Source organism: Pristiophorus japonicus, chromosome 23, assembly GCF_044704955.1.
Source record: "Pristiophorus japonicus isolate sPriJap1 chromosome 23, sPriJap1.hap1, whole genome shotgun sequence".
Taxonomy (NCBI): Eukaryota; Metazoa; Chordata; class Chondrichthyes; family Pristiophoridae; genus Pristiophorus; species Pristiophorus japonicus.
The window spans coordinates 5,643,512-5,661,899 of NC_091999.1; the positions used below are offsets into that span (position 1 = coordinate 5,643,512).

An 18,388-nucleotide genomic window follows, 5' to 3' on the forward strand; every position below is an offset into this window, starting at 1 on the left:
GAGACAGACAGAGACAGAGCGACAGACAGACTGAGAGTGACAAACACTCAATGCTGCACTTCTTTCAGGATGTAACCAGCAGGGTGGATAAGGGGAACCAGTAGATGTGGTGTATTTGCTTTCCAGAAGGCATTCAATAATGTGTCACATAAAAGGTTACTGTACAAGATAAAAGCTGATGGGGATGGGTGTAATGTATTAGCATGGATAGAGAATTGGCTAACTAACAGAAAACAGAGAGTCGGGATAAATGGGTCATTTTCCCATTGGCAAACAGTGACAAGTGGGGTGCCACAGGGATCAGTGCTGGGTCCTCAACTATTTACAATCTATATTAATGACTATATTATAGTCACCGACAGACAGCGAGATAGAGACAAAGAAAGAGAGACTGATAGAGTGAGACAGAGAGAAAAAGACTGAGAATGACAAAGACTCAAACACACAACCACATACACAGCTCTCTAAAGAGAGAGAGAGAGGCAGAGAGTGATGTAGAGATTGAGAGGCACAGATACATTTCACAATTTCATTTCTTTCTGACTTGAGCGTGTCACAGAGTTGGAGAAAGATTCAGATTCAACACATGACAATCGGGTGTCACTGAGCAGGCTGAGAGGAAATCGGTTTTAAATTAAAGAGTTACCAGGAGCAGGGTTCAAACCCACACGGGTATAAATGGATCGTAAGTCCAACGCATTAACCACTCGGCCATCCTGGTGCTGTCAGTAGTCGGATTCTAGTCTCTGTGAGAATCTGGGATTCAAGCCCCTCTGCCAATGTGTTGAGCAGAGCAGAGATTCCATCGTTGGCAGGGCAGGTTAATAAAGCTGTTAATAAAACATGTGGGATACTGGGCTTTATAAACAGAGGCACAGTGTATACAAGCCAGGAAGTTATGCTAAATCGATATAAAACACGAGTTCGGCACCAGCTGGAGTCTTGGATCAAATTCTGGGCATCACATTTTAGGAAGGACGTGAATGCGTGTTACTGGATTAACACACATCAACACACAGACACACAGACATCAAAACAGACACACACAGACACACACACATACACACATCAACACACACACACAAATCGACAGTCAAACACACATACACATTCAGACACACACATCAACACAAACATCAACAGAGACAGACACACACACATACAGACACATACATCAACACAGATATCAACAGAGACAGACACACACAAATCCACACACACACGCATACACACACACATATACAGACACATACATCAACACAGACATCAACAGAGACAGACACACACACATACACATACAGACACACACATACAGACACACATACACACACACACACACATACAGACACATACATCAACACAGACATCAACAGAGACAGACACACACAAATACGGCATGGGGATAAACACAAATACACAATCAGACAGATACACACCTACAAACAGACAGCATGGAGAGACTCATACATGAACACAGACAGACACTGAGACACACACACACATGCACAAAACTAAAAATATTCTCCCACTGACAGACAGACACAGAGTGCCTTCGACATAATCGAGGGATAGACAGGGAGAATCACTGTCACGAATTTGGCTGATTTTTGCTCTATTTCTATCCGTATGTATCGTCAGTATTGCGATCAATGACATTTTTTTAAAATGGCAGTGTTGAAAGGTGTGGGACGTTAGGCCGCCTATCTCAGAACCAGTTTTGCGGGGACCTGGTTAAATTGTCAAACGGAATGAAAAACACTAAAAAGCGTAGTCGGCAGGATTCAAACCTGTGCAGGTAACCCCAATGGATTATCTAGTCCAGCGCCTTAACCACTCGGCGATGACTACCGGGTCACTGCCTCTTTAAATGTTACTCAGACATATCTCAATCATCAAACTCTGTGCCGCACAAAGGAACTCAATCACTAAAAAGTCTCCGTTTACGAAAATTCTGAAAGTGACAATCTCCTCTTGCTGTATTTTTACTGTTCGAGATTGCTCTGGAACTTTTCAATACAAATCTACACCAAGAAACAGAAGTAAAACTCAACATCTGAGAAATGGTTCCTCACCTTCAGGGAATTGAACACCTGACTCCCACGTGTTAGAAAGGGACACTCACCACTATACTAACAAGGAACTGACTGAGGGCAGGTTCTGACTCAGCAGGTGTCATGTATTTAACTATTACTGTAACCCATGTGTAAACTGACCGAAGTTGTACGCCTTGAGAACATTGAACACACGGGGCAAACTTGTGGGAGACACTCCTAACCTGGACTTTCAGGTATAAAAGGGGAAGCTCCACCCACCTTCATCACTTGAGGTCTTGGTAATAAAGGTAACTGGTCACAGGGTGACCTTCTCTCAAGTATGGGCCTCGTGTGCATTTATACCGTGTAGTAAGGACATATCATTGGCGACGAGAAACTGGGATTTAAACCGCGCGAGCATGGCCACTAGCAGCACAGAAGAGAGGTACTGTGTTGGTGATGATAGGGACGACTTTATTGAGAGACAACAGCAAAGTTTTGTCACTAAGGAATGGTTGGGACAGGATTCGGCCGAGAAACGCAGGGCTCATCTCCTGATGGTTTGTGGATCCAGAACATACTCCCTGATGAAGGACCTTCTAGCACCAGAGAAGGCAGCGGACAAGACGTTCGAAGAGCTCAGTAAGTTGATCAGGGAACACTTTAAACCGGCGAGCAGCATGCACATGGCGAGACACCGGTTTTACATGCACCGGCGGCGAGAAGGGCAAAGCGTTCCAGACTTCGTGGCAGACCTCCGGCGACTGGCGAGCCGATGTAAGTTCCCAGATGCATGCAGAGCGGAGATGCTGCAAGACTTTTTTATTGAGGGCATCAGGAACGCTGGGGTTTTCAGGAAACTGATTGAGACCAAAGACTTGACCTTGGAAGCAGCGGCTCTGATAGCCCAGACATTTATCTCAGGGGAGGAAGAGACCAGAATGATGTATGACAAAAATCTTGGCTCAAATGCGGCAAACGACCAGGGAGTCAACATTGTTAACGCGGCACACAGTTCTCTCGGCAGACAAGGGCAATCGGACATGCCCCAGCATGTAGTCGAACCCAAAGGGGAAATTCAACAGAGACAATGGCTAGCTGAACGGCGATTCATGCCATTGCAATGGAGAATGTGGCCAGTAATGGGGCCATCAACACCTGTTAATGGTGCGCTTAAGCACAGTTACAGAGACAGTCAGAGACGATCAACTGGTAATGGACCTTTTGTTTCCAACAACGGGGCCTCCAGCTCACGCTGAAGTTCAGCGAGTTCATGTGGAGCACTTATACAGTTTTTATACCAGGACGCCACCGATAATGATGAAAGTGCTCCTCAACGGCATCCCAGTATTAATGGAGCTAGACACGGGGGCCAGCCAGTCCCTGATGAGTATCAAACATTTCGAAAGATTGTGGTGTCCAAGGCCAGGAGACCAAAATTATTGCCGATTGATGCACTGCTACGGACATATACAAAGGAGATCATTCCGGTGCTAGGCAGCGCCACGGTAGTCATGACCCACAAAGATTCGGAGAACAGGTTGCCACTCTGGATTGTTCCGGGGGACGGTCCCGCACTACTGGGGAGGAGTTGGCTTGCTGTCATGAACTGGAAATGGGGCGATGTCAATGCAATTTCTTCTGTGGAGCAAGTATCATGCTCACAGGTCCTGGACAAATTTGACTTATTATTTCAACCCGGCATTGGCACTTTCATGGGGACCAAGGTAGTGATTCACATAAACCCGGACACCAGGCCAGTACACCACAAGGCCAGAGCGGTGCCGTATATGATGCGGGAAAAGATAGAAGGCGAATTGGACCACCTGCTGAGGGAAGGCATCATCTCGCCAGTCGAATTCAGTGACTGGGTGAGCCCGATCGTGCCGATGCTCAAGCGGATGCATCAATCGGGTGTCACTCCAAGACCAGTACCCGCGACGGAGAATGGAGGAGCTCTTTGCGATGCTATCCGGTGGCAAACATTTTCCAAAATTGGAACTGACATCAGCTTACAAGACCCAGGAGCTGGCGAGTGAGTCGAAAAGCTGACCACCATCACGACACACAAGGGGTTGTTTGAGTACAACAGATGTCCGTTCGGGATTCGTTCGGCTGCCGCGATCTTTCAGCGAAATATGGAAAGCCTCCTCAAGTCGATTCCAAGGACGGTGGTTTTTCAAGATGACATCCTCATCACGGGTCACGATACTGAAGAACATCTCCACAACCTGGAGGAGGTGCTACGCAGACTGGACCGGGTAGGGCTGCGACTGAAAAAGGCGAAGTGCGTCTTCTTAGCTCCAGAGGTAGAATTCCTGGGGAGGAGGGTAGCAGCAGACGGGATCAGACCAACTGCATCCAAAATGGAAGCGATCCAGAGAGCACCCAGACCCCGTAACACGATGGAGCTGCGTTTGTTCTTGGGGCTCCTGAACTATTTTGGCAACTTTCTTCCCAAATTGAGCATGCTGTTAGAGCCGCTACATGTGTTCCTACACAAAGGTCGCGATTGGGTCTGGGGGGATAGCCAGGGAAGGGCTTTTGATAGAGCACGCAATTTGTTGTGCTCCAACAAACTGTTAATGTTATATGACCCGTGTAAGAAACTAGTTTTAACGTGCGATGCGTCATCCTAGGGGGTCGGGTGTGTGTTGCAGCACATGAATGCCAAGGTTCAGTTACAACCGGTAGCTTATGCCTCCAGAAGTCTGTCCCAGGCAGAAAGGGGCTACGGGATGGTAGAAAAGGAAGCGCTAGCATGTGTATATGCAGTAAAAAAAATGCACCAGTATCTGTTTGGCAGGAAATTTGAGCTGGAGACAGATCACAAACCCCTAATGTCCCTTTTGGCCGACAACAAGGCCATAAATGCAAATGCATCGGCCCGCATACAGAGGTGGGCACTTACGTTAGCCGCCTATGACTATACAATTCGGCACAGACCGGGCACTGAAAACTGTGCCGCTGCACTCAGCAGGCTACCACTAGCCACCACTGAGGGGGCAACTGAGCATGATGCTGAGATGGTCATGGCTGTTGAAGTTTTCGAAAGCAAAGGCTCACCTGTGACAGATCGTCAGATTAATGTCTGGACAAATAAAGACCCGCTACTGTCTTTAGTTAAGAAATGTGTCCTGAATGGGGACTGGGTAGCCACATACGGGGCATGCCTTGAGGAATTTAAACCATTTCATAGGCGCAAGGATGAACTCTCGATTCAGGCCGATTGCCGACTGTGGGGAAACCGAGTAGTCATGCCCCAGAAGGGCAGAGAGGTGTTTATCAGAGAACTTCACAATGAGCACCCGGGCATTGTCATGATGAAGCCAATTGCCAGGTCACACGTTTGGTGGCCAGGAATAGATGCAGACCTGGAACTTTGTGTTCACAGGTGCAACACGTGTGCTCAGCAGGGCAACGCACCCAGGGAAGCCCCCCTTAGCCCCTGGTCCTGGCCCGCCAAGCCATTGTCACGCATCCATGTGGACTACGCAGGTCCTTTCATGGGAAAAATGTTTTTGGTTGTAGTAGACGCCTACTCCAAATGGATTGAGTGTGCCATTTTAAATTCAAGCACATCCTTTGCCACGGTAGAAAGTCTACGGGCAATGTTCGCCGGACGTCTTGGTCAGCGACAATGGCCCGTGCTTCACAAGCACTGAATTCCAGGACTTCGTGGCAGGCAATGGAATTAACCATGTCAGAACGGCACCGTTCAAGCCGGCCTCAAACGGCCAGGCAGAACGAGCAGTGCAGATAATCAAACAGGGGATGTTAAGAATCCAAGGAGGTTCCCTACAAAGCCGCTTATCACGCCTCCTGATGGCCAATAGATCCCGACCACACTCACTCACGGGATTTCCACCCGCAGAGCTGCTAATGAAAAGGACGCTCAAAACCAGGTTATCCCTTATACACCCTACTATGAAAGAAATTGTTGAGAGCAGGCGTCAGTCACAATATGACTACCATGACAGGAATGCGAGGGCGCGATGTATTGATGTCAATGACCCTGTTTTTGTCCTTAATTTCGCTGCATGGCCCAAATGGCTTGCAGGCACTGTGGTTGCCAAAGAGGGGAATAGGGTTCTGATAGTTAAACTTAGCAATGGACAAATCTGCCGCAAATACGTGGATCAAACTAAAAGGAGGTTCAGCAACCCCTAGAAGAAGCAGAGGAAGAACACAACGTAGAGTTTACTCCACCACAGGTGACCGAACACCGGAACCAAGCGGAGGAGAGCCCAGTCACTGTGGGCACTCCGGACAGGCCTGAGGCACCACAAACAGCAGACACTCAGGCCAGCGCCCAACAACCGGAGCCCCAACTCAGACGTTCTACAAGGGAGCGTAAACCACCAGAGAGACTTAACCTGTGATCCCAATAAGACTTTGGGGGGGAGGTGATGTCATGTATTCAACTATCATTGTAACCCATGTATTAGCTGACCCAAGTTGTACACCTTGAGAACATTGACCACACGGGGGTGAACTTGTGGGAGACACTCCTAACCTGGACTTTCCGGTACAAAAGGGGAAGCTCCATCCAGCTTCAGTCTCTTGAGATCTTGGCAATAAAGGTGACTGGTCACAGACTGACCTTCTCTCAAGTATGGGCCTCATGTGCATTTATACTGTATAGTAAGGACATATCACTCCTTTTAAAATTATGCATCTTGTGATTACTCTAGATAAGTACCATTTCCCACTAGTTTTTAGTAATTCCACTTCCATTCGGATCTAAAAAATTGAACCCTGAATGTTAAAAATCCAAATCCGATGTTTCTCTTTACTTTAATTTCAATCCCTCTGATAGGTAACAGTGTGTTTAATTCTATATTGTCAGAGATGAGGGGGTTGACTTATGAGGAAAGGTTGAGGAGGTTGGGCCTCTACTCATTAGAATTCAGAAGAATGTGAGGTGATCTTATCGAAACGTATCAGATTATGAGGGGGCTCGACAAGGTGGATGCAGAGAGGATCTTTCCACTGATGGGGGAGACTAGAACTAGGGGGCATGTTCTAAGAATAAGGGGCCGCCCATTTAAAACAGAGATGAGGAGGAATTTCTTCTCTCAGAGGTTTGTAAATCTGTGGAATTCACTGTCTCAGAGAGCTGTGGAAGCTGGGACATTGAATAAATTTAAGACAGAGATAGACAGTTTTTTAAACTGATAAGGGATTAAGGGGACGGGCAGGGAAGTGGACCTGAGTCCATGATCAGATCAGGCATGATCATATTAAATGGTGGAGCAGGCTCGAGGGTCCATATGGCCGACTCCTGCTCCTATTTCTTATGTTCTTATGTAAAAGCCAGTTTCGCTATTGTTATGTATGTAAACACTACCAAAGTGTAAGACTTGCCACCAGGTGGCGCATCTGTGGGAGACCCAAGAGTCACCTGCATACCCTGGGCAAGCAGGTATAAAAGGCAGACTACCATGCTGCCTCCGGACTCTGGAGTTACAATAAAGAGACCAAGGTCACAACAGTTTGAGCTTAAGATGTGCAGTCTTGTGGAGTTATTCTAAACATAACTGGCGAAGAGTAACAGATCACGAACTTTCACGCAGTTATGGCTGCCATTGGTATTCTTGAGAGATTTGTTGAGGGTGATGATTGGGAAACCTTCGTTGAGCAACTTGGCCAGTACATCGTAGCCAACGAGCTGGAAAAGGAAGAAACCGCGATCAAGCGCAGGGCGATTCCCCTCGTCGTTTGTGGGTCCACAATATACGGCCTCATCAAAAATCTGCTAGCACCGATGAAACCAATGGAGAAGACATATGAAGAGCTGTGCACGCTGGTTCGGGAACACCTCAAGCCGAAGGAGAGCATCTTGATGGCCAGGTATTGCTTTTATATGCACACCACTTGGAGGGCCAGGACATGGCGAGCTATGTTGCTGACCTAAGACCTACGGGACCGTGCGTATTTGCTGGTTTTTTGGGGGAAGTGTTGCGGGACTTTTTCGTGCTTGGAATCGGCCATGAGGTCATTCTTCGCAAACTGCTGTCTGCCGACTTCCTAGATCAGAGCAAGGCCATCACGATAGCCCAGGCTTTTATTGTCCATGAACGATAACACCAAACAGATATCATTGCAGCAACTCACCGACAAGTACTGTGTATAAACTAACGCCTTCAGCAGGGAGAACTGTACATGGCAGGGCCTACACGCCCGAGGAGGCCAGGCCTAGGATGACTCAGAGCCCGCCGTGGGGCGTGAATGCATTATCACCGTGTTGGCGCTGCAGGGGCAGTCATAGAGCTCATCAATGTCGATTCAAGCACTACAGGTGCAAGGGCTGTGGAACAATGGGACACCTCCAACGAATGTGCAGACATGCTGCGACTCACCACGTGGCAGAGTCGGCAGGAGATGACCGATCCAGCATGGATCATGCTGAACGAGCAGGAGAGGCAACTCAACCCGAGGCTGAAGAGGAAGTGTATGGTGTACACACCTTCACCACCAAAAGCCCTCCGATAATGTTGAAAGTCAAATTAAACAGCATTCCAGTTTCCATGGAATTGGACACGGGGGCGAGTCAGTCAATTATGAGCCAGAAGGCTTTTGAGAAGCTGTGGGGCAACAAGGCACAAAGGCCAAAACTGAGCCCGATCCACACCAAGCTCCGCACTTACACCAAAGAGATCATACCAGTCATCGGCAGTGCGGCAGTGAAGGTATCGTACGATGGAGCTGTGCATGATTTAGCACTATGGATTGTACCAGGCGATGGCCCAATGCTGTTCGGCAGAAGCTGGCTAGGAAAGATCCGATAGAACTGGGACAACATCAAAGCACTGTCTTCGGAGGATGATGCCTCGTGCGCCCAAGTGCTAAGCAAATTCCCGTCGTTATTCAAACCAGGCATCGGCAACTTCACAGGCGCCAAAGTGCAAATCCATCTAGTCCCTGATGCATGACCCATTCATCACAAGGCCCGAGCGGTTCCATACATGTGAGAGAAAGTCGAGATTGAGCTGGACAGACATCAACGAGAGAGGATCATACCGCCAGTCAAGTTCAACGAGTGAACCGGTCCAATTGTCCTGATGTTGAAGAGCGAAGGGACGGTTAGAATCTGCGGGGACTGCAAAGTAATGATCAACCGAGTCTCGTTACAGGACCAATACCCACTACCCAAAGCAGATGACCTGTTTGCAACACTAGCAGGGGGTAAGTTATTCACCAAGCTGGATCTAACCTCTGCTTACATGACACAGGAGCTGGCTGAACCGTCAAAGAAGTTGGCGTGCATCAACACGCACAGAGGACTGTTCGTGTACCACAGATGCCCCTTTGGGATTCGCTCGGTGGCGGCCATCTTCCAGAGGAACATGGAGAGTCTGCTGAAATCGGTTCCGCGCACCGTGGTGTTCCAAGACGACATCTTGATCACTGGTCGCAACACCATCGAACACTTGTACAGCCTTGAAGAGGTTCTCAAGCGACTGGACAGAGTGGGACTCAGGCTGAAATGCTCCAAGTGTGTTTTCCTGGCACCAGAGGTCGAATTTCTGGGGAGAAAGATTGCGGCGGACGGCTTCAGACCCATGGACTCCAAGACGGAGGCCATCAAGAATGCACCCAGTCCACAGAACGTGATGGAGCTGCATTCGTTCCTGGGACTCCTCAACTATGTTGGGTAACTTTCTACCGGGGTTGAGCACTTTGCTGGAACCTTTGCATTTATTGCTACACAAGGGTGACGACTGGGTTTGGGGTAAATCTCAAGAGACAGCCTTTAATAAGGCCGGAAACCTGCTGTGTTCCAACAAGTTACTTGTATTGTATGACCCATGTAAACGTTTAGTACTAGCTGGTGATGTGTCTTCGTACGGGGTCGGTTGTGTGTTACATCAAGCCAATATGTCAGGCAAACTGCAACCGGTTGCATATGCATCCAGAAGCTTATCTAAGGCTGAAAGAGCCTAGAGTGTGGTTGAGATATACGGGTACACGGGTTTAAGAAAATGCACCAATACCTATTTTGCCTCCGGTTCGAGCTCGAAACCGATCACAAGCCACTCATTTCGTTGTTCTCAGAAAGCAAAGGTATTAACACCAATGCTTCGTCCCGAATCCAAAGATGGGCATTAACATTATCTGTGTATGACTATGTAATCCGCCACAGACCAGGTACTGAGAACTGTGCGGATGTCCTCAGTTGGCTACCACTGCCCACCACCGGGGTGGAAATGGTGCAACCTGCTGACTTGCTTCTTGTAGTGAATGCTTTTGAGAGCGAGGGGTCACCCGTCACAGCTTGCCAGGTCAGGACCTGGACTAGCCTGGACCCTGTGCTATCAGTAGTTAAAAGCTGCGTCCTTAACGGGAGCTGGTCCGCGGTCCCAGGGGAAATGCAAGACGAAATTAAGCTGTTTCACTGACGCAAGGACGAAATGTCCATCCATTTGGACTGACTCCTCTGGGGGAATCGTGTAATTGTGCCAAAAGAAGGCAGGGAAACATTTATACGTGACCTTCACAGTACCCACTCAGGCATAGTTATGATGAAGGCTATCGCCAGGTCGCACGTTTGGTGGCCCGGCATTGACTTGGAATTGGAGTCATGCATACACCAATGTAGCACTTGCTCACAGTTGAGCAATGCACCCAGGGAGGCCCCACTGAGTCAGTGGTCATGGCCCTCCAAACCGTGGTCAAGGGTCCATGTAGATCGCTGGCCCCTTTCTAGGAAAGATGTTCCGAGTAGCAAGTGGACGCTTACTCTAAATGGATTGAATGTATAATAATGTCGTCATGTACGTCCACTGCCACCATTGAAAGCCTCCGGGCCATGTTTGCCACCCATGGTTTGCTCGACGTCCTTGTTAGTGACAATGGAGCATGCTTCACCAGCTTGGAATTCAATGAGTTCATGATCCGCAATGGCATCAAGCATGTCAGGTCTGCGCCGTTTAAGCCCACATCCAATGGTCAAGCGGAACGGGCAGTCCAAACCATCAAGCAGAGCTTGAAACGTGTGACGGACGGTTCCCTGCAGACCCGGTTATCTCGGATTCCGCTCAGCTACCGGACGCGACCCCACTCGCTTACCCATCTTTGTATCGTCAGCAAACTTGGCTACATTAAACCCGGTCCCTTCATCCAGGTCATTAACATAGATCGTAAATAGTTGAGGACCCAGCACCGATCCCTGCGGCACCCCACTAGTTACCGCTTGCCAACCGGAAAATGACCCATTTATCCTGACTCTCTGTTCTCTGTTAGTTTGCCAAACCTCTATCCATGCAAATATATTACCCCCAACCCCGTGAGCTTTTATCTTATGCAATAACCTTTTATGTGGCACCTTTTCGACTGCCATCTGGAAATCCAAATACACCACATCCACTGGTTCCCCCAGGGCTGAGATCGGTGGATTTTTGGATAATGAGGGAATCGAGGGATACGGGAGAGCGAGCGGGACCGTGGAGTTGCGGACAGCGATCAGCCACAGATCTTTATTGAATGGCGGAGCAGGTTCGATGGGCTGAATGGTCCAACTCCTGCCCCTAATTCCTCATGTTCTTGCGACAATACCCCAGTATTGTATTGAGACCCAGGGAAGGGGGAATATTGGTTAACAAGGAAGAAGAAAGTAAACCAGGAACTTGTAATCTTATTGCTGCTTGGACAAACACTCTAGGTTAAAAAATGTAAGTAATTTTTGCTGAGTTTTAATCTTCTATTAATGTCTTCAGAAGATGCCAGCTAGCTAGGTTTGGTCATGTGTATTTCGGAGAATGCATAATGTGCACTCGTCATGAGTGTCTGAAAAATCTACTAGAAAAGATTTCCCAGTTAGACCCATGGTAATGCCATTAGCTATCCTTCTGATGCCTGCATTCAGTTCACTGACACACAGAAAGACGCTCCAGTGTTGGAAACTGGATATTTGTGATTCAGTGACAGATCCCAAATTCCTCAGGATTTATTTGTTCGTGAAGATTTCTAGATGCAGACACTGTTCTTAAGAAAAGAACTTGTTGAAGATTCATCATCAGCATCACAGGCAGTCCCTCGGAATCGAGGAAGACTTGCTTCCACTCTAAAAATGAGTTCAATACGGGAATTACAGTCTCTGTCACAGGTGGGACAGATAGTCGTTGAGGGTAAGGGAGGGTGGGACTGGTTTGCCGCACGCTCCTTCCGCTGCCTGCGCTTGATTTCTGCATGCTCTCGGCGACGAGACTCGAGGTGCTCAGCGCCCTCCCGGATGCACTTCCTCCACTTAGGGCGGTCTTTGGCCAGGGACTCCCAGATGCCGGTGGGAATGTTGCACTTTATCAGGGAGGCTTTCAGGGTGTCCTTGAAACGTTTTTGCCGCCCACCTTGGGCTCACTTGCCGTGAAAGAGTTCCGGTAGAGCGCTTGCAAGATGGGACTGACCTACATCTTCACAGTGTAGTGAAGGAGTGTCGAAGCTTTTGTTTGTGTGGACTGGATAGATACATAACATGGAGCCTTGGGGGACACATACAAACATAGAAACATAGAAAATAGGTGCAGCAGTAGACCATTCGGCCCTTCGAGCCTGCACCACCATTCAATAAGATCATGGCTGATCATTCACCTCAGTACCCCTTTCCTGCTTTCTCTCCATACCCCTTGATTCCTTTAGCTGTAAGGGCCGTATCTATCTCCCTCTTGAATGTATCCAATGAACTGGCCTCAACAACTCTCTGCGGTAGGGAATTCCACAAGTCAATAACTCTCTGAATGAAGCAGTTTCTCCTCATCTCAGTCCTAAATGGCTTACCCCTTATCCTTAGACTGTGTCCCCTGGTTCTGGACTTCCCCAACATCGGGAACATTCTTCCTGCATCTAACCTGTTCAGTCCCGTCAGAAGTTTAGAAGTTTCTATGCGATCCCTTCTCATCCTTCTAAACTCCAGTGAATACAGGCCCAGTCGATCCAGTCTCTCCTCACGTGTCAGTCCTGCCATCCCAGGAATCAGTCTGGTGAACCTTCACTGCATTCCCTCAATAGCAAGAACATCCTTCCTCAGATTAGGAGACCAAAACTGAACACAATATTCCAGGTGAGGCCTCACTAAGGCCCTGTACAACTGCAGTAAGACCTCCCTGCTCCTATATTCAAATACCCTAGCGATGAAGGCCAACATACCATTTGCCTTCTTCACCGCCTGCTGTACCTGCATGCCAACTTTCAATGACTGATGTACCATGACACCCAGGTCTCGCTGCAGCTCCCCTTTTCTTAATCTGCCGCCATACAGATAATATTCTGCCTTCATGTTTTTGCTGGGTTCATTGTGGTGTGCTGCATGTTGTATAACCTAGCTATCAGCAGGTGACAAGAATTGCCAGATGGGACCGCCGGTCCACCTCAGGAGAGAGGGGAGGCAGAAGACCACGAGGAGGAAGAGGATGATGAGGACCTCGGGGAGGATAATCAGCCAGGTGATGCACCCATGCCCCCACCCGCAAGACTGGAAAAGCCCCGTGGTAGTTACACGGCTGCAAAACCCTTGCGTTAGCAGCTCATAAATGAACGCTTTGCGTGAACTTACATTGGTGACAGTTACAGATGCATTACGTTTCATCCTTGCCTGACCTGGGCTGGCCATGGCCATTGTTTCCAACCATTGCTGTGATGTTTTACCTTACGTTGTTCGAAGACACTGCAGGACAATTGTAAAGTTAAATAAAAATATTTAATAGTTAAACACAAATCTGAAAGTTTTTACAACAAATATATATAGAACACCCCTTTGCGAACCCCGAACATTCAACAATATTTTTAACACAACAATAACATAACAGTGAACAAAAATCTATTTTGAACAAGAAGTAGCAATAATATACTTCACCCCCCACTACCTTCAGCCACGCTTCCCTCCTGAACCTTGACCGCCCCCCCCCCACTTCTAATAAGCCCCTGTTTCAATTCCCGAGTAATGGGATCAATGCGTCTTGCACAGGGGACCTCAAGGCCTGTTTCTGTTGTGGGGGGGGGGCGAGGGAGGGTGACGTTGGCATAATCTCCTCAGTGGCTGGAGGAGAAGACTTGTTTAAAATAGATTTTTGTTCACTGTTATGTTATTGTTGTGTTAAAAATATTGTTGAATGTTCGGGGTTGGCGAAGGGGTGTTATATATGTTTGTTGTAAAAACTTTCAGATTTATGTTTAACTATTAAATATTTTTATTTAACTTTACAATTGTCCTGAAGTGTCTTCGAACAACGTAAGGTAAAACATCACAGCAATGGTTGGAAACAATGGCCATGGCCAGCCCAGGTCAGGCAAGGATGAAACGTAACGCATCTGTAACTGTCACCAATGTAAGTTCACGCAAAGTGTTCATTCCTCCTGACTCGCATCTGTCCGGGTGGTTGGTGGGACGGCACCATGGACAGCGTCGGTCGTTTGGCCTATTGCCACAACTATCCGCTCCATGCCCTCCGTTATTCATGCGGACATTGCGGCAATGTTTCCGGTCAAGCCACCAATCGCCTGGAGGAGCTCTCAACCTATGGCGACGCTCCCCCATTGGCTATGTCCTCGTTCGGATCTGCCCGTCGCAGCATATGCCTACCTCGCCGACTCAACCTCCGTGGGGTCGGCGTGGGCACCAGATGCCTTGGAGTGGCCTGCTGCAAGCCGCTTGGCCCCGCTACATCATCCGTCCATGAAGACGTGGCCGCAGATAACAATTGGTCATCTTCCTCCTCCTCAGTAGTCTCCTCGGGACCCGTGGCGATGACCACCTGCAATGGCACAGGCATTGTAATGATGAAAGCGATAGCCAGATCCCACGTATGGTGGCCCGGTATCGATGCGGGCTTAGAGTCCTGCATTCACAGATGTAATTCATGCTCGCAGTTAAGCAATGCACCCAGGGAGGCGCCGCTAAGTTTATGGTCTTGGCCCTCCCAACCATGGGCTAGGGTACACATCAACTATGCAGGCCCATTCTTGGGTAAAATGTTCCTTGTGGTTGTAGGTGCATACTCCAAGTGGATTGAATGTGAGATAATGTCGGCAAGCACGTCAGCTGCCACCACTGAAAACCTGCGGGCCATGTTTGCCACTCACAGCTTACCCGATGTCTTGATGAATTCTGAGTGCTGAGTTCAAAGAAGTCATGACACGTAACGGGATCAAACATGTCACATCTGCCCCGTTTAAACCAGCGTCCAATGGTCAGGCAGAGATAGCAGTGCAAACCATCAAGCAAGGCTTGAAAAGGGTAACTGAAGGCTCACTGCAGACGTGTCTATCCTGAGTCCTGCTTAGCTACTACAAGAGACCCCACTCGCTCACTGGGATCCCACCTGCTGAACTGCTCATGAAAAGAGCACTTAAGACAAGGCTCTCATTAGTTCTCATTAGCAGGCTCGAGGGGCTAGATGGCCTACTCCTGTTCCTAATTCTTATGTTCATCCTGATCTACATGAACAGGTAGAGAGCAGGCGGCTTCAACAAAGTGCATACCATGATAGTGCAAATGTGTCACACGAGATTGAAATCAATGATCCTGTATTTGTATTAAATTATAGACAAGGTCCCAAGTGGCTCCCCTGTGGCCAAAGAGGGGAGCAGGGTGTTTTGGGTCAAACTTTCAAATGGACTCATTCACCGGAAATGCTTGGACCAAATCAAACTCAAATTCACGGACTATCCTGAGCAACCCACCTTGGACCTTACCTTTTTTGATCCGCCAACATACACACCAGTGGCAACCGGCACCATGAAGCAGAACCCATCATCCACAGCAGCCCAGCAGGGCCCAACACACCAGGCAGCCCAGCAAGGCCAGCTGCACAGCAGCCCAGCGAGGGCCCAACAAATGATTCAACAATACCAGCTTTCACACCAAGACGATCAACTAGGGCAAGGGCCCCAGATCGACTCACATTGTAAATAGTTACACTATTGACATTGGGGTGGAGTGTTGTTATATATGTAAACCTGTATTTACTCTGTACAACCACCAGAGGGCTCATCCCCGGGAGTCCCAAGGGATCCCATAATCCCTTAGGAGCACAGTAATCTAAGGTTGGAGAGGCACTCTGGAGACCTGCAATAAAAGACTAAGGTCACACTTTACTTTGAGCTCAGAGTGTTCAGTCTGACTCTTTCTCCATACACAACAGATAAAGAGATAGGGAGGGGTGTAGGAGCTGGGGGAAGTTACAGAGATAGGGAGGGGTGTAGGGGCTGGAGGGGGTTACACAGATAGGAGGGTAGGAGGGGTAGGGCTGGAGGGGGTTACAGAGATAAGGAGAAGTGTAAGGCCTGGAGGAGGTTACAGAGATAGGGAGGGGTGTAGGGGCTGGAGGAAGTTACAGAGATAGGGAGGGATGTAGTGGCTGGAGGAGATTACAGAGATAGGGAGGGGTGTAGGGGCTGGAGGAGGTTACAGAGATAGGGAATGGTGCAGGGCAGGAGTAGGTTACAGAGATAGGGAAGGGTGTAGGGGCTGGAGGAGGTTACAAAGATAGGGAGGGGTGTCGGGGCTGGAGGGGGTTACATAGAAACATAGAAAATAGGTGCAGGAGGCGGCCATTCGGCCCTTCGAGCCTGATCCACCATTCAACAAGATCATGGCTGATCATCACCTCAGTACCCCTTTCCTGCTTTCTCTCCATAGCCCGTGACCCCTTTCACTATAAGAACCATATCTAACTCCCTCTTGAATATATCCAACGAACTGACATCAGCAACTCTCTGCGGTAGGGAATTCCACAGGTTAACAACTCTCTGAGTGAAGAAGTTTCTCGTCATCTCGGTCCTAAATGGCTTACCCCTTATTCTTCGACTGTGTCCCGTGGTTCTGGACTTCCCCAACATCGGGAACATTCTTCCTGCATCTAACCTGTCCAGTCCCATCAGTATTTTATATGATTCCATGAGATCCCCTCTCATTCTTCTAAACTCCATTGAATACAGGCCCAGTCGGTCCAGTCTCTCCTCAAGTGTTAGTCCTGCCATCCCAGGAATCAGCCTGGTGAATCTTCACTGCATTCCCTCAATAGCAAGAACGTACTTCCTGAGATTAGGAGACCAAAACTGAACACAATATTCCAGGTGTGGCCTCACCAAGGCCCTGTACAACTGCAGTAAGACATCCCTGCTCCTATACTCAAATCCCCTCGCTGTGAAGGCCAACATGCCATTTGCCTTCTTCACCGCCTCCTGTACCTGTATGCCAAACTTCAATGACTGATGTACCATAACACCCAGGTCTCATTGCACCTCTCCTTTTCCTAATCTGCCGCCATAGAGATAATATTCTGCCCTCGTGTTTTTGCCACCAAAGTGGATAACTTCACATTTATCCACCTTGTACTGCATCTGCCATGCATTTGCCCACTTACCTAACCTATCCAAGTCACCCTGCAGCCTCTTAGCGTCCTCCTCACAGCTCACACCACCACCCAGCTTAGTGTCATCTGCAAACTTGGAGATATTACATTCAATGCCTTCATCTAAATCATTAATGTATATTGTAAATAGCTGGGGTCCCAGCACTGAGCCCTGCGGCACCCCACTAGTCACTGCCTGCCATTCTGAAAAGGACCCGTTTATCCCGACTCTCTGCTTCCTGGCTGCCAACCAGTTCTCTAACCACATCAATACATTATCCCCAATACCATGTGCTTTAATTTTGCACATTAATCTCATGTGGGACCTTGTCAAAATACTTTTGAAAGTCCAAATACACCACATCCACTGGTTCTCCCTTGTCTACTCTACTAGTTACATCCTCAAATAATTCTAGAAGATTTGCCAAACATGATTTCCCTTTCATAAATCCACGCTGACTTGGACCGATCCTGTCACTGCTTTCCAAATGCGCTGCTATTTCATCTTTAATAATTGATTCCAACATTTTCCCCACCACCGATGTCAGGCTAACTGCTCTATAATTCCGTTTTCTCTCTCCCTCCTTTTTTAAAAAGTGGTGTTACATTAGCTACCCTTCAGTCCATAGGAACTGACCATCTCTTAAAAATGGTGAGGGTTTCTGCATCCACCACTCTTCCAGGCAATGACTTCCAGATCCCTACAACCCTCTGCGTAAAGAGCCCCCCCGCCCCCCCCCCCCCCTCTCTCAAATCCCATTCTAAACCTTCTGTTATGTTCAGAATAACTCCACAAGACTGTGTATGTTAAGCTCAAACTGTTGTGACCTTGGTTTCTTTATTGTAACTCCAGAGTGAGGAAGCAGCTTGGCAGACTGCCTTTTATATCTGCTTGCCCAGGGTGTGCAGGTGACCCTTGGGTCTCCCACAGGTGTGCCCCCTGGTGGCAAATCTTACACATTGGTAATGTTTACATACATAACATCATTCTCCCACCTTCCCCCC

At 48.3% G+C, this 18,388-nt stretch overlaps 1 protein-coding gene across 1 annotated transcript in view; it reads right to left on the bottom strand.

Moving 5' to 3' along the window:
* Nucleotides 1-1,982: 1,982 nt before the first annotated feature.
* Nucleotides 1,983-18,388, bottom strand: part of LOC139235699 (zinc finger protein 271-like) — a 105,142-nt gene continuing 88,736 nt past the window's right edge. The window contains exons 6-9 of the mRNA XM_070866739.1: nt 14,611-14,782; nt 13,682-13,695; nt 7,606-7,704; nt 1,983-2,021 (exon numbers count right to left, since the gene is read on the bottom strand). Coding sequence (XP_070722840.1) covers nt 1,983-2,021; nt 7,606-7,704; nt 13,682-13,695; nt 14,611-14,782 — 324 coding nt within the window. The remainder of the gene's footprint in view (nt 2,022-7,605; nt 7,705-13,681; nt 13,696-14,610; nt 14,783-18,388) is intronic.